Source organism: Poecilia reticulata, linkage group LG18 (assembly GCF_000633615.1).
Source record: "Poecilia reticulata strain Guanapo linkage group LG18, Guppy_female_1.0+MT, whole genome shotgun sequence".
In the NCBI taxonomy this organism is placed as follows: domain Eukaryota; kingdom Metazoa; phylum Chordata; class Actinopteri; order Cyprinodontiformes; family Poeciliidae; genus Poecilia; species Poecilia reticulata.
Window position 1 is genome coordinate 4,751,457 of NC_024348.1, and position 22,685 is coordinate 4,774,141.

Below are 22,685 nucleotides of genomic sequence, written 5' to 3' on the forward strand. Positions count from 1 at the left end.
CGGGAGACATGCGTTCTCTCGGTGTACCGAACATGGAGCACCCAGCCAGCTGACAGCTGGCGAGAGGAGCTGGCTGTTAATGCAGCGGGAGCAGACATCTCCGAAAACGTCGGAGCAATATTGGAATTAGGTGATTTATTAATGAACCGAGCAGATATTTGAGATCTATACATCTACATTCTCGCCTAAAAACATTGTAAAAAAAAAATCATTTTGTGTAATTTTAAGCGTAATACAGAAAAAATTATTTTGTCACCATTGCTGCTTTTATGAACACCCGCTTTAAAGGATGCAGAGCCTAAATTCGGACACAGCTTTTTTGTTAGACTCCCCCTAGTGGTCTGGAGCACTTCCGTTTTCAGGACTTTGCATCTCTCTTTTTGTTTGCTGCATTTAATTTGTGGCTGTAGTCTTTTTTTGTTTGCTGCATTCGCTTTTTGTTTGCATCTTTTTGTTTGCTGCATTAGCTTTTTGTTTGCGTCTTTTTTGCATCTCTTTGCTGCATTTTATTTGTGGTTGTAGTCTTTTTTGTTTGCGTCTCTTTTTTGTTTACGTCTCGTTTTTTGTTTGCATCTCTTCTTGTTTGCTGCATTTCATTTGGTTGCGTCTCTTTTTCTGTTAGCATCTTTTCTCTGTTGCTGCGCGTTTGCACCTGTCGGCCATCGTACAAATCCCATACCAAAGACTAAAGGAATGCATTGAAGTTTCCAAGACATATTTCAGCCTGGGGACCTGTATCTTATGCTCAGGTCGCTATAGACTTATGTGGTATGTGCACACAAGCCACAGATTAAGCCTAAATTGGGCTAAAAGGTTGTGCATCAGAAGCCCATGAGATGGCCATAGAAAAACATGTTGACCCAATCTATTAAGGAATCAATCTGAGTGTGTGTATCCTATCACTGATCTGGCATACACAACACAAGAGTCCATGAGGAAAGGAGATACATCACCTACAGTTCTCTATGAAGGCCCTGGGTTGTTTCACAACCATGTGGTCTAGAGAGCATCCATGTTGAAAAGGCTAGTAACTCTACCCAACTGAAAATAAAGGTGGACAAGACTCCTAAACTTTTCTGCCTTTTTGCTGGATTCAAAAAAAGGAAATCTGCTTTTTGGGTTAGCTTTCAGCACATGACTCACATTCTGTTGGAAGAATTTTTAACCATAAAATTTCTGATGATGGGACTTTCATGTCTCTTTGTATACATACACAAGCTCATGCCCAATTTTCAAGTTCGGCCCAAGGCACCTGGGGGATGCTGTTGATTGATGTATACATTCACATAAACATATATACTGTATATGAATGCATTGCATGAAAATGAGGATCTGTTTTGCATGGATTTCCATGATTGTGGAATCACAGAAAACTGGAGGGACCGTTTAAACGCAGGTCATGATTGGATTAGTTAATTTCATGCCTATATAAATGATGCATGTGGATCATTTCAATCTGATTGAGGAATTCTGGGCATGTAAACGAGTTTTGACAGCATTTCTAAATGTGGTGCATTCTTATTTCACACTGTCTTTCTTAAGTTTGTTTCAGCTACGTTTCTTTGTTCAAGTCTGTGCAAACTACATCACAAAAGGAAGCTCTTATGTTGTAAATATCTTGATGAAAGGTTAAACATTTTTATGTTTCTCATAGATTTCACTTAATTCACATTTTTCATGCTCATTTTAAAAACACAATTCTAGGATGCATTTCATTTGCACGTCAAAAGTGGAACTATTATCATTGCTAGAATGAATTATATATTTTTATGTTCTGATATATTGACATATCCTGTCAACCTCTTCAAATCCCCAAAACCTCACTACTACTTGGTGAATTGAGAAATTATTTCAGTATTAGTCAAACTGGGCAGTCAGGAAAACGAATGGGAACCCTCTTTACAGATTGTCAGGATTCTGCTGTGACAAAAAGCATTTAACTAAAGAAAACCACAAAGCAAAATCGCAGGTTTTTCCCGTACTTTGCAGCATCTCCTATCCTATAAAAGTGACAATCCTCTGAAATATCACAAACACTTTTGAAGAGAAGCCATCTTTAGTGCAAGTTAAATAGCAGCCAGTGCTACAAATGAGGTGCTTAAGCAGTATGAGCTGCTGCTGCCTACTGCCAAAATAACACCCCCCTCATTGCTTCCAAAGAGCTCCTTTACCTCCATTCGTTCAGACGGCTTTGCCATTTGGCTGTCTCCATGGAGACGCCTCAACACTGGCCCGTTAACCGCATGGCAATAATGAAGTGTGGTGGCAGCTTTGCCAACTGATTCGTCATTATTCTTAATGTGTGTCTGGCAGCTTCTCTGACTCTGTGTGGGAGGAAGTTCTGCTCACGCTCTTATCACTTTCTGAATCTCACTGCTTGCTTTTGGCTGGCAGTGGTGAGATACTACAATTAATCTCATAAATGAAATCTTTTAATTAAAACAGACAATCTTTTGTGCATTTGAGGAGAGAAGAAACCACAAGGATTTGCTTAATGTGTTTGGCTGAAGGTTTAAAATACTTCCTGCTTCAGAATGGTCAGGAAATCCAGCTGTTATGTCCAGAACCCTTTGTTGAGAGAATTCAACGCAAAGTAGATGCATTAAGAACCGGGGTTTAATAAAGCGACAGTGAGGGTGATGTTCCAGTTTATTTACTCTGATAACTCCCCCTGTACCTTAGCATAAGAAACAGCCTGTTCCCAAATGCACGTGCAACCACTCAAGTACACTTCAGAAATGAGGACACAGACAGCAGCTCTTCCAGCCAAATGCAAGCTCTCAAACATGTCGTAAGTACAGAGTAAAGCTGTCAGGGAGAATTAACTACCTGCTGATTTATATCAGATTGTAGGCCGAGCCACCATGTGGGACAAGCCCGGCAATGAAAAGAGAAGCACAGAGAGGATGTTCACCAGGCAGAGCATCAAACATTTCTGATCTGTGCATGAACTGATGCTGGTACACCATGAGAAATAATATCAGTTCATCAGTCATTTATTAGGAACACCTTTGCAGCAGTTGCTTTGATCTTGAACGCCTTCATCCAAAGCTGAGATGTAAGCAGGGGTCACATTAACTGAATATTTTCTGTCTTTGACCAGTTTCTTCAAATGGTGGTGAAAAAATCTGAAGGTCATGCGTCGTTAAGATGGATTCACCTCTGATCACCTGATGCAGGCATTTTCAACTGCACAGAAAACATGGAGATAACAAAATTAAACAGAAAAACAAAACATTCATATCCCACTCAATGCATCTCTCTATCCAGGAGCTGACAACGTATTGCAGTGAGGCTTTGCAGGACCAAAAGACCCTTGTTCCCAGAGACTTGCTGACTTCTGATTATTTCAACTGGAGGAATGTTCCCTGATTTCAAAACTTTACCTTAAGTGGCACTTGTTACCGACATGATGCCGGCTCTGTCCCCATGTGGAGGAATGAGCAATCCTCTGTCAATCAATCCAGGGCAAGAGCATGCTGTCAGACCTATTAATAATCTGCGACAGCATGTTAACATCACAGACAAGATGGAAAACCTGGAGGGACAGTCTAGACACAATTTGGTTGTTAATGGAATTGTAGAAATACCAGAAGAAACCTGGGTGCAAACTGAAGAGAAACTAAAAAACATTTTTGTTGAGAAACTCAAACTGCATCAAAAACAGAGGTGGAATGAGCTCATTGAAATAGGAAATCTAGTGGTGACAGACTTAGCCCCTTCATTGCCAAGTTACTGAGGTTTAAGGACAAAGAGATCATACTGCACCACAGTAATATGATTAAAATATCAAATGTCTATATTAATGAGGACTTCCCAGACACTGTCAAGAGAAAGAGAAAAGACCTGATGCCTCCACTGATAGCTGCAAGAGGAAGAGGAGACTTTGCTTACCTGCAACATGATAAATTGGTTGTCAGACAACGCACTAGTACACCGAAAAAACCATGAAGTTGCTACTCATCGTGGGGTATATTTAACATCAAATCATCAACGACACTCAATACATCCATACCAGATGGTAATGCTGACTATCAACCAAAAGGTCTAGATACACTTAATCACCTGGAATTAAACACTGCACAATATCTACCTATAAGTCGCATGAATTTGGAAATGACATTGAACCAGAAAATAATTTTCTCTTGCATATCAACAATGACTCTCAATATTATCAATTTGAGCAGCTTAACAATTGATACTAAATATCAATTATTAACTTTAACAGCAGAAGTTTGTATGCAAATTTTCATAAGATTAAGGACTACTTACTAGGCCTGTCACAATAACAAATTTTGCTGAGTGACTAACCGTCTCAAAAATTATTGCGATAAACGATAATATTGTTTGAAGACCATTTTAAACCAATGTAATGGTAATGACATAATAATGTAAGCACATCCTGCCAAAAATAAATACACTTTATTTTCAAAAGAACATTTAACACTGGAACTGGTAAACAAAATAAAACAACCAAAATCCAAAATAAAATGGACTCTTAGACTCTGTTAACAAAAAATCCACATGAATAAAACTACACACAACATAAAACCAAAGTGGAAATAAAAACTACATTCGACCAAAAGAATACAGATTATGAAGTATGTATACTATATTGCCCTTCAATAATCATCAGATTTAGATAGAGAAGATGGGCATATCCGACTACCTCATGCAATAGTTCACTCCCCCCCTACGCAAAGGAAATGAGAAAGGCACAGGTCAGTGGAGAGCAATGGAGTTGAACCATTTTTCATCCAGTGTCATCAATAGAAAGAGAAAATGGCAGAAAGAAAAAATAGAGCAAATAAAATAAAATGAGGTCGATAATTTTCATTTATCATGTGATTAATTGATTTATTGTTTAGCGCAACAGGCCTACCATCAGTTATGTTAATATCAGACACAAGGATAAAATAGTGATAAGGACATGGACTTTGAACTACCTGGTTATGAATTGATCTGTATAGAAAAAACAAAAAAGGTGGTGGTGAATGTGGACGAGAATTATAATTATAAAGTGGTGAAAAAAACGTCAACTGTTGTAGACAATGTGCATGAATGTCTTACAATTGAAATAAATAGGGAAAAACAGAAAAATATAATCATAAGCTGTGTCTACAGAACACAAGATTCTGACCTAAGCATATTTAACAACTGTATGGAGGAACACTTTACTAATGTGAAAAATAGGATTGTTTGTTGGTGGTGTATATAATATCAACTTGTTAAATCCAAACAAACATAAAGGTACAGAGGATTTTATTAACACCATATTGGCTTATTTCCTAAAATCACACAACCCACTAGAATAATAGTTCACTGTGCCACATTGCTTGGCAATATTTTTTCAAATGATTTGGAAAGTGAATTAAAAAGTGGACAATTAGTAAATGACTTCAGCGACCACCTCCGAGTATTTACATTGTATAATTGTTATAGCAGAAAAAAACAACAACAAAAAACATTTCATGTAAGAGTTAAGACTGATGCTGAATGTAAGAGGTACTTAGAAAATTTTTTAAGCCAAGATCCCTTTTTGTCTTCATACATGTTCTCTAAAGAAAAAAACAAGTGATCTACAGTATATCACAGAATGACAACTCTCTCTCCTTCTACCCCTTTGAAGCACTGTTAAACTGCCCCACCCACTCATTCAGTTTTTATATTCTGTCTCATTAAGGTGGGTCTCCTGAAGCATTGCAATTGAACAGCTCTATCTTTTCAGCTAGGTAAGAATTTTCTTTCTCTTTATAGGATTATTTATTCCATTTATATTATAATTACTGCTAACATATCCATTTTTGTAGCCTAAAGTTTTTTCCCTTAACATACATAAATAATCTATTGTTTTTCCCTTGTTCAATAACTAATCAGAGTAAAGTCAAAAGTCAGAAAATATTGCTTGCTGAGAGACACAAAATGTTAAAGAAACAATAGTTTTCCTACACATGAAAAGCAGATAAAAAAAATTCCAATACTCTAGTGGCTTGCCCCTGAAATGAGGTGAACACATTATACAACCAAACTCAGGTTGTGCTCTAATAATCAAACCCAATTGAATCTGTGGCTGCAACAAGTGTGTTTAGAACGTGCTCCCAAAACAAAAAGGCAGTGTCCCTGTAATAAGCCATACAGTTTTTATTGCCTACAAACAGATGGGGAAACAAAAATAATTTGGCTAAAAAATCTAAACGCTTTATGTGTGCTGGTTTCACTGTGTGGACAAAAAGCCAATGGAAGAAAAGCCACATCTGCATTTGAAGCAACTGAGTCAGTGAAATAGTTAAATATGCTTTTACGGGTCATGTGCGGGAACTTCTTCAAGTCATCCTCCCATCCCTCAATAGCTGCAGGTAGCGGTAAAACAATATTGCATGTTTCCACATATTTTATGGCCTAAAACCTCTGACGAAAGCCAGTTAGAAAGTTGCTAACATGTAAACAAATGGCGGTTCCGGTTTGTGGTGGAACTTGTACCTATAAATCACGCAAAGCCTCATGGGGCTAGGAATAAGATGAACAGTGTCCATGCATATCAGATACCTCTTAAAATATTAATGCCACCACAATATGAATGGCGTAAACAACATAATTAAGGAGTTAGCCAACATGAGTGTCAAGAACGTCACTGAATGCATTTGGATTATGTGTTCCCCAACAAAAACAAAGCCAAATAATTATATTCAAAAAATCCAGTGCAGTTATATCCTCAGGTAGACGGCTAAAAGCTAGTACACAGAGCCAACAGAAGCAGAAAGCTCAATACTTCTATCAAACTAATGGCCAGGAAATCATTATCCACACACAAAATTTATGTCTAAAAAATTTTGCTGAAAGCCTCGTTTCAGTAGAGAGAAGGAACTGACCCTTCAATCAGATGACGTTTTTCTGAAAATCCCTCTTGATACTGGCAGTCCGGAAGTGCTCCGTGCAAACAAGGGGACTTTCCCCACTGATGTGGGTACATTCCTGAAAAAAATCTAATTTAACCAGACACTTCGAAGAGGCTCTGATGCTGGGGGACAATGTAAGGAATTGTGTGGGTTAGTCCATGCTAGAACTCAATATTTTGCAATTTGCAACTTCGGCATAATTAACTTGGACCACAAGTTTAGTTCTAGTCCATAAAAAAATGAGATGAAAAAAAAATTTATTCAATAAACTTACTAGCTAGACATTGTGGTTCCTGCAGTACCACAGCAAATGTACAGGTACTTCAAAAAAAAATTTGCATATTGTGATAAAGTTCATTATTGTCCATAATGTAAAGATAAAAATTAAACTGTCATACATTTTAGATTCATTGCACACCAACTGAAATATTTCAGGTCTTTTATTGTTTTAATACTAATAAAGATTTTGGCGTACAGCTCATAAAAACCCAAAATTTCTATCTAAAAAAATTAGCATATCATGAAAAGGTTATCTGAACGAGCAATTAACCTCATCATCTGAATCAACGAAGTAACTATAAACACCTGCAAAAGATTCCTGAGGCTTTTAAAAACTCCCAGCTTGGTTAATTACTCAAAACCGCAATCATGGGCAAGACTGCCGACCTGACTGCTGTCCAGAAGGCAGCAGTCATTGACACCCTCAAGCAAGAGGGTGTCAATGATGGCCTCTTGGGTAAGACACAGAAAGAAATTTCTGAACGAATAGGCTGTTCCCAGAGTGCTGTATCAAGGCACCTCAGTGGGAAGTCTGTGGGAAGGAAAAAGTGTGGCAGAAAACGCTGCACAACGAGAAGAGGTGACCGGACCCTGAGGAARATTGTGGAGAAGGGCCAATTCCAGACCTTGGGGGATCTGCGRAAGCAGTGGACTGAGTCTGGAGTAGAAACATCCAGAGCCACCGTGCACAGGCGTGTGCAGGAAATGGGCTACAGGTGCCGCATTCCCCAGGTCAAGCCACTTTTGAACCTGAAACAGCGGCAGAAGCGCCTGACCTGGGCTACAGAGAAGCAGCACTGGACTGTTGCTCAGTGGTCTAAAGTACTTTTTTCGGATGAAAGCAAATATTGCATATCATTCGGAAATCAAGGTGCCAGAGTCTGGAGGAAGACTGGGGAGAAGGAAATGCCAAAATGCCAGAAGTTCAGTGTCAAGTACCCACAGTCAGTGATGGTCTGGGGAGCCATGTCAGCTGCTAGTGTTGGTCCACTGTGTTTTATCAAAGGCAGGGTCAATGCAGCAGCTATCAGGAGATTTTGGAACACTTCATGCTTCCATCTGCTGAAAAGCTTTATGGAGATGAATATTTCATTTTTCAGCACAACCTGGCACCTGCTCACAGTGCCAAAACCACTGGCAAATGGTTTACTGACCATGGTATTACTGTGCTCAATTGGCCTGCCAACTCTCCTGACCTGAACCCCATAGAKAATCTGTGGGATATTGTGAAGAGAAAGTTGAGAGACGTAAGACCCAAAACTCTGGATGAGCTTAAGGCCGCTATTGAAGCATCCTGGGCCTCCATAACACCTCAGCAGCGCCACAGGCTGATTGCCTCCATGCCACGCCGCATTGAAGCAGTCATTTCTGCAAAAGGATTCTCGACCAAGTATTGAGTGCATAACTGAACATAATTATTTGAAGGTTGACTTTTTTGGTATTAAAAGAATTTTCTTTTATTGGTTGGATGAAATATGCTAATTTTTTTAGATAGGAATTTTGGATTTTCATGAGCTGTATGCCAAAATCATCAATATTAAAACAATAAAAGACCTGAAATATTTCAGTTGGTGTGCAATGAATCTAAAATATATGACAGTTTAATTTTTATCATTACATTATGGAAAATAATGAACTTTATCACAATATGCACATTTTTTGAGAAGGACATGTATTTGCAATACCACATCATTTTCACCGCAAATGCGGTGACGTCATATTACAGTGTAATAAAGAAAAATGAACAGACTGAAAAATATAACCCAAAAAGAACGGGATATATTTAAGTTTTTTGCACTCCCAGACACTCAAAATACACAAAAAAAATATATATATTTAAGGGCTAAAACAGTGACTTTGCATGACATGTAACCTTTAAAATAAGATAATGCAACAAAAATGTCACATGCCAAGTTACAATGTCAATATTTGATTCTCAAATTTCAGACAGGCACATCAACCTCATGGTTTCAAAACTTGTAGAATCGTCTGGCCATGTGTGGCTCTGAAAACTATTGGGGATGCATAGATATAAAAGTTTGGATAGTGATATCCAATATTAATATTGCTATTATAGTCAATAACCGATATATTTATTTTACTGCCCTTTAAACACTTTACAAAAAACACACTGCAGACTTTACCACTGCTTCAGTTAAACTACTCATGTTCCCTTGCTATAGCACTATCAATGTCACATGACCAAACAAATATCATATGACCTCATAACCTCTGCCAATTCCCCTCCAGAATCAAAAGGCTACAAGATGGAATAAATATTCCATCTGTTGCAGACAACGTGCATGAATGTCTTACAATTGAAACAAATAGGTAAAAACAGAAAAATATAATCATAAGCTGTGTCTACAGAACACAAGATTCTGACCTAAGCATATTTAGGTCAGTTTCATTTATCGAACCGATACTAATATGTTAAAAAAATAATATCGGTCGGCACCAATGTTAGCATCGATATATCGGGCATCCCTAAAAATGCATTATTAAAAACTAAGCTGCAAATTTTGATTGTGCTCTTTATAGAATCAGAATCAGAATGGAATGTATGAAATTAAATGTGAATCTGTCTATGAAATGATTAAATTGCTGTATTTTGGGCCAAAAATGTCAAAAAAGTGTCACAAGGGACTCAATCTCAAATTGTATTGAAGTGGGAATGCAGAGTGGTGAATGTAATTGGAAAATAAGTACTTTGAAAATGTCTGGATGACTAGAAAGGCGCTACACAATCCATTTCCCAAATAACTTGAACCACTTTGTCTTGTTAAAAAGCCTCAGAGTGACATTTGTTGTAAATTTTAGTTCAATAAATAAATTGAATAAAATTGTTCTTACATTTGAATGTTAAGAGTGGACTTCCTTTCGTTAATGAAGGATTTCAGGTAGCAAAGGTCAAATATCATCTAAAAACTCCCCCAGTTTAGGTCAGGGAATGTGAAGCAGTTGTTTTTAGTTTAATAAACCTCAGTCAAAGGTTAGGGGCATATGTTTCCATGCAGAACTTAACTCTTGTAATTATTTCACTTTCAGCTGAATTCAAAACAACTTCATCTATAAAGAACCTGCAGCTGATTTCTTATACTGTATGCATTAAAATCCTTAAGAAAACAAAAACCTCAAAGGACTATAGAGTCTGATGTTGAGCTCTAACTCTACAGGCCTCATTTAGCATTTCAGTACCACAATAAGTAGTACAGGAAGATCAATGTCATAGGAAAATAATGCTCCAGCATTGACTTCCTACTCATTTCACACTGTAGCATGTAGACAGTTGTCTCATCAGAAAAGCCAGGCTGCCACAGATATCGGGACATTTCAGAAAAGATTTGTTGAACAGTCATAAAATCTCTCACATATTTACTGTACATGAGCACTTCTGCTACACTATCAATACACGTGAGACTCAAATATTGCAACAATGATCCATTAACAGCACCCCTAAATTATGGAGTACCTCAAGGTTCAATTTTATTTATTTTGTATTTGCTGCCTCTTGGACATATTTTTAAGAAATGTAATATCTCTTTTCACTGCTTTGCTGATGATGTGCAAATCATCAGCAAAGAAGTGATTTGCTCCTGCCCCTCAAGGATGTAGTTTTCATGAGGGGCAGGAAGATTTCCTACAGTCTTTAACAGATTACTTAACATAAGTTAGCCAATGGATGAGCCAAAAATTTCATCATCTAAATTAAAATAAAACTCAAGTTAATTCTGTTTGGACAAAAGAGCCTTAGTTAAACCTGATCAAATTTTTGGTTCCCTTGCTCCTTTTTATCAGTCTTCTGTTAGGAACCTTGGTGTCATTTTTGACAGTTGTCTTAAATTAGATAAACAGGTGAGCTTTGTCTTGAAAGCAAGCTTTTTTCATCTGTCCTTTCTAGCAAAGGTTAAATCTAGCTTCTGTCTTAAAGACTGAGAAATGTATCTATGCCTTCATCACTACACATTTAGACTATTGCAACTCATTATATAAAATTGTGGACCAATCTTCTCTACAGCATCTCCAAATGATTCAAAATGCCACAGCTAGACTTTTACTTGGAACCCGGAAATGAGAGCACAAAACACCAGTATTGGCTTCTCTGCATTGGCTACCAGTTTCTTATCGGTTTGTTTTTTAAATTCTTTTATTGGTTTTTAAAGCTTTAAATGGCCAAGCTCCAGTTTACCTTCAAGACCTTCTTCATAACCATTCTGTCTCTAGAACACTTCAGTCAAATTTCATTTCTCTTACATATTCCTAGAACCAGACTGAAAAGCAGAGGAGACCAGGCATTCACTGTCACTGCTGCTAATCTGTGGAACAACTTACCTCTTAACATTAGGTCTGCCCACATTCTGGAACACTTTAAATCACTTCTTAAAACTCATTTTTATTCTTTAGCTTTTCCATAAGGCCTCACATTGTAACTTACTTGGCCTGTCTTGTTTTATTCTTATGTGTTTTATCTGTGTTTTATGAGTACCGTACAGCACTTCAGTTCAGTACAGTTAATATGTGTTTTTAAAGTCCTTTACAAATAAAATTGACATTGACATCAACATTACTTAACTTCTCACTATGCAATGGACATGCTTCACTCACCTCAGCATGCCGGACACTTTAAATGTAATATAATATCCTGCCTAATAGGACTTGAGGTTTGACAAAATTGCCATCTTTTCCTTCCATTTAGCCCCTGTAACATGCTTTTACATGTGCTAGCAATTACAGCAGGACAAGAAACAACATATTCACAGGGTTAGGGACCACAATCATCCAAGCTAAAATCCACAAATATTTTGAGACCCCCTCTAAAAACACTTGTAACTGCCTGTTTTAATAGTTCATACACCAAATGTATCTTAATATGCGTTAATGCGCACAACCATCTTAGCACTGCAGTAGAAGCAGTACAATAGAAGTTTACAGCTACAGTCTTCCTTATTTCTGCTCTCAGGGGTACAGCCAAGCAGTCCAAAGGAAGGAAAATCAAAGGCAAATGGCAGCCAATAGCATGTCAAGTATCATTGTGGCTTGGAGTTTCAACTTCATCATTAATTCTTTATGAAAAAAATTATGAATACGCAATTTTTTTTGCCCATAATTTGGAGTCACATTCCAAGGAAGAATCCATGACAATGTGTGGATCCAGTGTTCAGTCAAATGACTAATGCTAAAGGCTACTTCAATGTTCCATTATTGTGAAACATTTTTGCTCTTTGCCGAAATGCTAAGATGAAAATATGATATAAAACAGTTGAAATAATATTAATTTCCATATGAATATATACACTTCTAGGTATAAATAAATAAAAGCTTATATTCAAAATGTGAAAATTAAAAAATTATATATACTGTGCACTGGGTCAGTCTTTAGAAAAGGCTTAAAAATTGGGGCCCTCAATTTTTTGGAGGCCCCAAATATTTTTTCTTTTTTTAAATGAATGTGTTTTTTGAAGACATCATGCTTTATATGAAACTCATAGGCCATTATCAGGTGAGTTGTATTAATATTTTGGTATTTTTGTCAGTATTAACAATAATTGAAAATTATAAAGTTATGTGAAGGGGCCCACATCCTTATAAATCTGGTTTTATTACATTGTATTCTCATAATTTTTAGTTAGGATTAATTCCAAATCCACTGTAATCTGCAAGATTATACTGGATTTGACTTTTCCGTAAGACACTTTAAACAGTTCAAGGTTTTAATTCATCCAAAAAAATGATGAAAATGCCAATCAAAGTGGTCTACAGAATCCCAGCTGCATGTCTGTTTTATGCAGGTTTCTTGTTGCACCAGAAGCGCTAAAACCACCTCTGCCAACAGTCCAAAAATGATCTGCCTAAACCATGAAACACTTCTTTTACTCTCTAATATGTTGCACCAGCAGGCCACTCTGAAAACACACCAGTAGAGCAACCTCCTCATAGCAGAATTAATTTACATAATCCACTGAAAGCAGCCAAAGCTAAACTTTATGGCATAGAGGGAAGCCTGAACTGCAGGCTGTCTTTGATCCTGGGCAGTGAAACTTCAAACCCAGCTCCCCTCCTCCTCGCCAGAATTGAGAAGAATAGAAGAGCCCGCAGAAAGAAAAAACAAGCAAACAGGGGTCTCTACCTCTTTTTGGCTTTGGGAAGCTTTCGTGCAGGTGAAAAACCACTTTCTCCACAAAGTGCTGGATGTTGCTGTTCTCTGGCCCCCGAACAAACACCATCCAGTCGTGGGTGAAGCCTTCCGCCGTGGGTTTCTTTCTGAATTGGGCGCGATGTCCGAGTTCCAGTTTCACCTGAACAGCTCCCTGCGGTACACAATGCTGCCGAGTTAATCAATACATTTTAAAACAAATATTTATAGAGACATGCATCAATGCGGCTTTATGGTAAATATCGCGACATTAAATGCAGTTTCTCTGGCCGATTCACCTGGGGGGGTATTCTATTAAATTAGCGCTCTGAAATTAGACAAGTGAACAGCGGATCCATGTGACAGGCGAGTCTGCGCACATTTTACTGAACTTCCAGATAAACAAATGAGTCGGACCTAAAATGCTCTGAGATAATTTAACTGTAAAAGAACAACTCTATAGTGATAAAGACAGGCTGACATTTTTCCAGTTGAAGCGCGACAGTTTCCACCTTTAATAAAAGGATGGCGTTCAGCTATTTTAAAAGCAACCTTACTGAAAACAGTAAAACGCTTTTATTTTGTTGGAATTATTTCACCACAGTGTTTTGGGCTACAGTCATATACCCCAATGTTAACTCACAGAAAGGTAGTAACTAGCTAACTGCGGCTGTAAAACCCTCCTTGGAGTAAAGGAGAAAAAAGAAAGAAAAAAACAACCCTCCGCTGGAAACAGATAAATCATCGAACATATATTCATATAAACGCGACAGACTGGCTACTCACCGAGCCGACCATCCTTCAGGCCTCACGTTACTGTTATATCATGGAGAATTAGTTTTAAATGAGATTAAAGGTGAATACAGTTTGCCTGTAACGACGGACATGGTCTCTCCTGGACCCAAGTCAGACTGAAGATTTTCAGAGGCTCGCCGGCGGTCAATTCCTCAGTTAGTAACACCGTTTCCGGTATGCACTTTCAAAATAAATTAAACGGAAGTTCGATTCAGCTTCGGTCGACGAATTATGTTCTTATATAGAATTCCTAAAGGTGTCATTTTAATTTAAATCAAACAAACTCATTCGAATTGAATTACAAAGAAATTCCTCATATTGATCATAATACATTAATAGTAGCAATACAGGCCTTCATATTACAACAACATAAAAAATGTATCTTTTTGAGATGAAGATTTACTTTGTAGAAAGTCCTCTCTTGATTTTGCCCGTGGCAACAGTGGAAAAAAAACAACTTACCTTGGTAAAAACAAAAAGCAACACTTTCTTTTAACAGGAAGAAACATTCAACAGAACAGGGTCAGTATGAGTGGCCTCCTGTCAAAGGACTCCAAAGATAGACAAATAAGGGGGAAAAGACAGACTCTAGAAGGAATTTCTCTGTAAAAGAAAAAAGTATTCATACTTTCTTTTAAAGAGTCTGTAAGGTATTAGTTTAATTAGTGGTTTCATCTAAGAGAAACAAATAACCACATATATGATAGGCACCCGGTGTTCACAGGTGTTAGGGTGATCCTCAATACTACCCGAGAAATAGCTAAAATTGGTGAATATTTGAAACTCTCTCATAATTCAGACACCAAATTTACATTAACATTCATTGAAACACACAGTAAAATACATCTTGGCATCTACCAGCTTCCATATTTCCTCCTTGAGGAAAATCAGTGGCACTCCTGGACTGGCTACTTTGGAAACCCCACCCAGACCCTAGAGTTAAAAATAATTCAAAACAATAAATACAAATAATTTATCTGAAAGTATACATTTGAATATTATCGTAACTAATTTAATCCAAGCCTCTTCAAAAGTTATGCGTATTCATTGTGCTGCTGTGGGCAGGAAGAATCTCTGATAGCAGTCAGTCTTACAACAAATCTCAAAAATCTTCTGACTGAAGACTGTTGATGTATGACATTTTATGACATTAATGACAAACATGCTACCAGTTCAATATCCAAAAGAGGATATTCCACAGCAGGCAGGTCCTTAAAAACAGCAACAGTTGTTGGCAAGCAATGCCAATCGACCTCATTTGCTTTTGCCATTCCACTTCTGCCTGACCCTATGGCTAGAAAGCCAGTAGTGACATTTTAGTCAAAGATATGAATCTTGCCCAGTATGATCAATAGAAGACAATGTTTTAACTTCCCCCTTCTCTTATTTTAGGTTCTTTGTTAATAAACAAAATTAAGCTAACTGAAATATGTTCTCCAGACTTTTATTTTGAGACTGAAGCTCTCCTACTCCATTTCCAGGTAAATTTTAAAAGCCTGACAGTTCAGGAAAATTTGCGCAGGCGCAGCCTGGCTGTACTCATTTGGATCACAGAGAGAGCACGAGATGCAAGCCACCAATAAGAGGAGAGAAAAAACGGTGCTCCCCAACCACAAAGTGTTATTATGTTGCTTTCATATTCCGGGCGGAAACTCGGAATGGAGCGTTTTTCTACAGTTTAAACGCGACCCCATATTTTATTATGAATATTATGACCAGATTCCTGTTACTTTACAGAATAATAAATGAAAGAAGAACAAAATATAAACTTAGCATTCTTTAATGAAAAGAATAAAAAAATGAATGAATGAATGAATGAATGAATGAATGAATGAATGAATGAATGAATGAATGAATGAAAGGGAGAAAGAAATAAAAAAAAATCACACAGAGAAAGGAAGGGGTATAAAAGAAGGGAAATAGCTATTGTGACTGTATGCTCCTTAAAAAAACACTTTAGTAGAACACCGTGGACAAGTCGCCAGTCTACTATCAAGTACAGACACACTTAGTTTTAGAATATAGTACTACTACTACTACTACTACAGTGTACTACTACTACTACTACTACTACTACTACTACTACTACTACTACTACTACTACTACTACTACTAACTACTACTACTACTACTACTACTACTAATAATAATAATAATAAATGAAACAGTGAAACAGCAAACATGTTTTTAGTTAACCTACAGAAACTAAAGACCGTTCAGTTTGGTCCTTGGAGGATGCCGTACTTCCATGTGAGTTTACAGCGGTCTGCAGTGAGCTGAATGAGGAAGGTACAGTTTAACAGCATCTATTATTGGCTATGTTTTATTGAAACCGAGGTGTGTATATTGTTCAGCGGCTTTCAAAAGATTGTATTACTGCAGTTAGAGTCGACTGACACGTTCCATTAGCGTGTAGATAAGTTATATCGCTAACTTCTTATCAGTGCACTTATTAGCATGTTGGAGAGAATGTAGACGCCTGCGTTCACTGACTGGAAGCTCAATAAAGGGCTAAAAAGATGAAAACCTTCTCGGACTGTTAGTACATGAAGCAAAATAAGGTCGAGATAACAGATAATCTGTCGGACCGACGATGTATGAAACGCGTGAGCCTCTTATGAATCAGCATGAAAAGCTCTATTTAAAAGCCAGATTTTAAAAAATATGTTGTCTTGAATCATCCCAGCCTTCTGTTAATGTTAAAGCTCTTTGAAAGGTCAGTAATGCTAATGATAAAGTAATTCTTTGCTTTCTTCAGTGATTTACAAAAGTATCACCTCGAACCTTTCCACATTTTGCGAAGTTACAAACGTAACCTTCAGTGTGATTTATTGAGATTTTCTGTGACAAATCGAGTAGGGAATTATTGTACAAAGGAACTAAAATTTTCTTCTTGACATTTTTTTAAACAAAAAATAAAATAATATGAAATATGTAGTCTGAGTCAATACTTTACAAAACCGCTCCATACTTCCAGATGCAGTATTCTGTACTAAATCTCGACCAGCTTTGTACAGACAGCTCTTTTTGCCCATTCTTATTTGAAGGTTAGCTCAGTCAAGTCAGATTGGATGAAGAGAATCTCTGAACATCAATTTCCTAGTCACATTTTTCTCTGCAGGATTTAGGTCCAGACTTTGGCTAGGCCAATCTAATTCATGAACATATGATCTACCATTCATTGTAGCCTGGGCTGGATGCTTAGGCTCTTTTTTTTTGCTGGACGGCAATGCAAGTTTATTGGTATATCAGATTCCAGCGGCAAAGTAACTTTAAATGCTTTACATGATGATACACAGAAGGAAGAATAAGAATGTGTTACAGTGGGATAAGAAAGAAAAGTAATAAAAAAGTTATGAATTCAGATTATGAAGTTCCAGCTATTATAGATCAAAAACAACTCTAAACAGGTGGGTTTTACCTTGATTTGAAGAAGCTCAGGGTTCCAGCAGTCTTGAAGTTTTCTGGAAGTTTGTTCCAGATCACATGATCATAAAAACTGCTCCTGTGAGTGAGCTGCTTCTCTATATTTTGTTCTGATTCTGGGAATGCAGAGTAGACTACAACCAGAAAACCAGAGAGGTCTGGAAGGTTGATACAACAACAGATCTTTAATTTATTTTGGTGCTAAGCCATTCAGTTATTTGTAAACTAACAGTATGTTAAAGTCTATTCTCTGAGTTACAAGGGCCCAGTGTAAGGACTGTTGAACTAGGTGATGTACTCTATCTTCCTGGTTTTAGTGAGAATGCCAGCAGCAGTGTTCTGGATCAGCTTTCCATCCATCCATTTTCAGGCAGCTTCAATCAGATAGCTAGAGCTGTCTGATTGAAGTTCTTTTATGGCTACCTGTGAGGACACTGATACAGTAATCAGTGCAACTAAAGATAAAGGCATGGATGGTTTTCTCTAGATTTTACTGGGACATTAGTTCTTTAATCCTGGAAGTGTTCTTTTTGTGATAGAAGACTGACTTTATAATTGTCTTTATGTCAGACTCCATCTCTACATCCAGATTCTGGAAGCATCTGGATGTTTAAGGAATGTTTATACCTTAAACATTCTACCAATAAATGTAATCCTTTGCGTGATTCTTACTAACTGATGTAAAGTTTCTTCATCACTCAAAGGAATCACTGTCCTTTAAGTAAGATTGAAGCCAATTTTCAGTAATGTGCTAGAAAGTCTGAAACTCCAGTAATATACAGTGGTGAAAAGTGTTGAATAGTGCGCTACGGTCCAGAAACCGTGTTTCTAAAGGTGAACCTCCACTCCAATCTTAGGTCTTCTGCAGCAACTAACAGATTTTCTTCCAGGATTGTCTTGAATTTTGCTCCATCCATCTTCCCATAAATTCTGAGAAGCTTCCCTGACTCTATTAAAGAAAAGATTCATGATGGCATAATGCACCCACTACCATGTTTCACTATAGAGATAGTGTACCCAAATGCAGTAGTAGTTTTCTGCAGTTTTGGTCTCAATTTTGCAGAGCACATTCCTCTTCAAGTTTCTGGTGTAAAACTACGAACAGAAATTCTTATTGCTTTATTTTTGCCTGTTCATTGAAGATTCAATTCAATTCAATTCAAGTTTGCAACAGATGTCCAGAGTCCACATGTTAATTCCTGAAACAGGAATTATCAAAGACAAAGAAAGACATGAAACATCATTCTGGACAGTATATGTATTTGAGGTTCTCACTTCATACTGTATTTTGTGTATTTTGTATTTGTCCAACTGTTCTGGTGCTATTTACCACTGGCAGCAAAACAACCACACAGCATAATACTGCCTCCACCATACTAGATAGTTTGTACAGTGCTTCTATTTTACATCAAACATAGTTATTGGCAGAGAGGCCAAATAGTTCTATCTATGCAATGATTGACCATAAAACCTCAACTCCAAAAGTTTTTGGGTTGTTTTTTTTTTAGTGTGAGCAACAGATATCAGGTGAACTTGAAAGTTGTGCAAACACTTTGTTTTGCTTTATTTTAAAACCTACAAATTGAAATAAATTGGTGGTTCTATAAAAATTATTTCTATAGTTGACATTTATAAGGAAAACTATATGTTGACTTTTTTTTTTTTTTTCGAAAGATGCAACATTAAAGGCTATAAACAATTTTATTTATCGAGACTCTGAATTCTCTCAATTGCAAAGTTTGCAGACCCCTGCTTCAGAGGAAGGCAACAGAAATGTCCGGTTAAAAGTGGAACCATTTAAAATTATTACAAATTTCTAGCACTGTACACAGCTCTCGTGGTTAATTGAAGGATTGTTTTTCTATAAATCTGTGTTGCTTTGATGGCACATTGCATTTCTTTATTTGCAAGCTAAAAAACCAATCATTGGGCAGAGCCCTGTTTAAGTGATCGTAGATCTTTAGTAAAGCAGAAGAGAGTATCCATCTGTTCAGTGTGTGCGGTTGGTTTTTCATGTAGTAAAGTGCGAGTGTTATTTCTGAACTCTGGTTGGCTCAGGCAGCTCATGCATTGTCCCAGTTGTAATACTAATGCAGACCTTGCAGTACAAGCCAGTGCTTTGTTAGTTGACTGTAAAGTAAAACCTGCTGCAGAAGCCACTAGAACAGAACACTTCTATATGGTTTCAGAGGTTAAAGGTTCAGCTTTTCATTGACCGATGAGTTTGAATTACGGACATCAACAATCAGCTTTAGAAAATAATATATGTACTTGTAAAAATTAACCTTTCACACTTCTACTAAACCTACTAAAATCTTTATAGGAGATGGGTGAAGATACAGCAGGATCTGAGATCTGAGCAAATCGGTGCACACCTAGCTATAATTAATATTCCACCTGCTGTTCAACCCTAGCTCTTAAGTGTGTTAGGGCGATTTCCTGCTGCTGAACATTTAGTGAAATCATAGGAATAGAAACATCCTGCGGTAGATCTCTGTGTTTTAGACCCAAAAAGATAAAAGCTTGGGTAGCATTTTACTGATAAGGTGTACTTGCTGACTGACTGAAATGTTTACTTTCATATACTTATCAAAATATGGTATAATGTGGGGGTAAAAACTAAGGGATTGCAGTTTTCTGGACAGCTGCAAAGTTTGCAGGTCAACCTTTAAATAGGGTGTCCTGCTAATTCTGATTTTGCCTGATACCATTTTTTTTTTTTTTGTCTGAAAATACATACCGTGGTTAAAAATAAATATACTAAGTATGTTAAATTTTAGTATACTTAAGCATTCTTTAAATCAGATTAATCATGAATATACAGTACTTCAATTTCACTTAGGATTAGTTAACTTAATCCTAAGTGTCAGGGTATAACATTAAAGTGTGACATTTTGGAACAACTAATTTTGTGCTTCGTGTATTTTAATAGTATTTAAATTGTATTAAAGCACAGTTTAAAGTGTGCTAAGTGTATGTTCACATACTTTTTTGGAACAACTTAAGTTACACTTAGTATACTTTAAGTATATTGCTTTCTATGTAATATAAACGTGCTTGATTAGTATATTTTGAGTGTACAATTTTTGTGATTGAATTACATTTAAAATATATTTAGAATGTATTTTCAGTATATTGACACTACATATTTTATATATTAGTAGAGTGATTACAGTATGCTACAATTACACTTTTGGTTTATTGTAATTACTAATGAAGTACACTTTTTAGTTACTTAAAGTCTTATTATTCTGCTTTGCCATTTTGTACATTATATGCTTCATACACACAGCAGTACCACCAACATATCAGGCTACCAGAACACAGAAGGTCACCACACTTTCCAGGTGAAACAAATTACGTTGTGTATTCAATATATTACCATTTTGGTAACACTTTATTTGATGGGGTGGGGTGTGCATAAGACTGACATGACACTCATAAACATGACATAACACAAGTCATGAACATGAAGGAGTCTTCATCTTCATGACTGTTGTCATGAAGTGCAATTCGGTAAATAATGAGAAGTTGCTTTAAAAGTTGGATTAAAAGTCCATTAAAAGTGACAACTTTGCATTAAAGTGTCATTATTTACAAAATAATTCACATTTGTCACTTTTAATGGACTTCTAATTCAATATTTAAAGCAACTTCTCATCAAAAGTCATTATTTACCAACATCATTATTTCGTGACATCATTATTAGTTTGTTCCTAACAGGTGTTATGTCATGTTTGTGACAGTATCATGTCAGTCTTATGGACGCCCTGTCAAATAGTCTTACCCACATTTCTCAAGAATACATTGCAAATATACTATCACAGAATTGTAAAAATTGTCAATACATTCAAAGTTTACAGACAACATGCTTATGAACAACATGCTTAGAGGACATGAAAAATATTTCACCAAGAACAGAGTATTGTTTTAATACAATGTCACAGTATTCCAGTATTACAAACTGACATTCTCCTTCCTAAGAACAGTGAGGATTAATAACAGAACATTCCCATTCATTGCACCACTGCACTTTACAGAAACCTACAAAAGAGAATAAAACAATAGAGCAATTAAACAGAGAAAGTATTTGTATTTTTAAAGAGTACAGAAAAACTGCAAAGAAAAAAATACGGCTTACAATTTTAGGATATTGTGGACTCGCTATGTACAGTATGTAGCATCATCAGAACTGATGATGATTGGGACCGGCTGCCTGGAGTGAAAAAACATTTCTGGGTGACTTCTTTTCCTGTTTATGTTTGAAGTAGGAAAAAATAGTCAGCAATATGATAGAATCAGTTGATGTTGGCATTAGCTGTTTTAAGTGTGGACTTAAGGGAGACAAACTACCTTAAAAGCATTCCATCCATGATCTGAACACACTGATCTTTCAGGGTGGTGAGGGGAGTTGGTGGTGCCCATCTCCAGCAGTCATCAGATGAGAGGGGGAGGGGGTTCACCCTGAACAGGTCACCAGTCCATCACAGGGTAGAAAGAGAAATGGTAGATTAACACGGGGAATAAATTCTGTCCAATTATTTTCAAATTAAATCATGTTTATTAAGCACTTAGTGTTGGAAACACACCAGTTTTCGCTGTTGTTAAAAATGTGGCTCAGTAAAAGAGAAAAAAAAGCCTTACACTATGAAGACAATGTGGAAGTTCATTCTCAGAACTAGTGTGGTGATCTGGTGGAGCCAGAGCCTCTTATGAGACAGGAATGTCTTTAGATTTTCTCATACCTGATCCCCGGCTTCCTCTTTCATCTTTCAACTTGGACTAGGATGTCACCAGCCTGAATTTACCAAAACTACTAACTATTATCAAGGCCCTCTCCACTTTTAAGACTATTTTGCGAGTAAAAATGGCTAATTTGAACAGCATCTCTTATCTCCTCCGGCTTTGTGGCTGTTCTTGTTTTTATGCCTCTTTTTAAAAAAAACTGAAAGTGTGTATTATCACCATCTAGTCTGGAGTGTGAGCTGCTCACGTTGTTCACTAATACATCTTACGTCATACATCTGAAAATGGATTGGGTAAAGACAGCTTATGTGTTTTAGTTAAAAACTGAAAACAACAGATCATATTCGGAGAGATGTAAAACTGAAGATACCTGCTTAAATGTTAAGGACAAGTGTTGTTTTTGTTGCTGA

The 22,685-nt window shown here is 36.9% G+C and overlaps 2 protein-coding genes across 5 annotated transcripts in view; one reads left to right on the top strand and one right to left on the bottom strand.

Moving 5' to 3' along the window:
* Positions 1-14,284, bottom strand: part of mllt3 (MLLT3 super elongation complex subunit) — a 109,748-nt gene extending 95,464 nt beyond the window's left edge. For 2 of the 3 annotated variants that reach the window (XM_008434908.2, XM_017310568.1), the window contains exons 1-2: positions 14,095-14,284; positions 13,303-13,483 (exon numbers count right to left, since the gene is read on the bottom strand). In XM_008434908.2, coding sequence (XP_008433130.1) covers positions 13,303-13,483; positions 14,095-14,106 — 193 coding nt within the window. In that variant the 5' untranslated portion in view covers positions 14,107-14,284. The remainder of the gene's footprint in view (positions 1-13,302; positions 13,484-14,094) is intronic. The other variant, XM_008434909.2, reaches the window with a different exon arrangement.
* A 2,052-nt stretch (positions 14,285-16,336) lies between these two features.
* The window catches only part of focad (focadhesin), an 87,259-nt gene continuing 80,910 nt past the window's right edge, over positions 16,337-22,685 (top strand). For both annotated transcript variants that reach the window (XM_008434901.2, XM_008434902.2), the window contains exon 1: positions 16,337-16,392. The gene's annotated coding sequence lies outside the window, so the exon portion shown is untranslated. The remainder of the gene's footprint in view (positions 16,393-22,685) is intronic.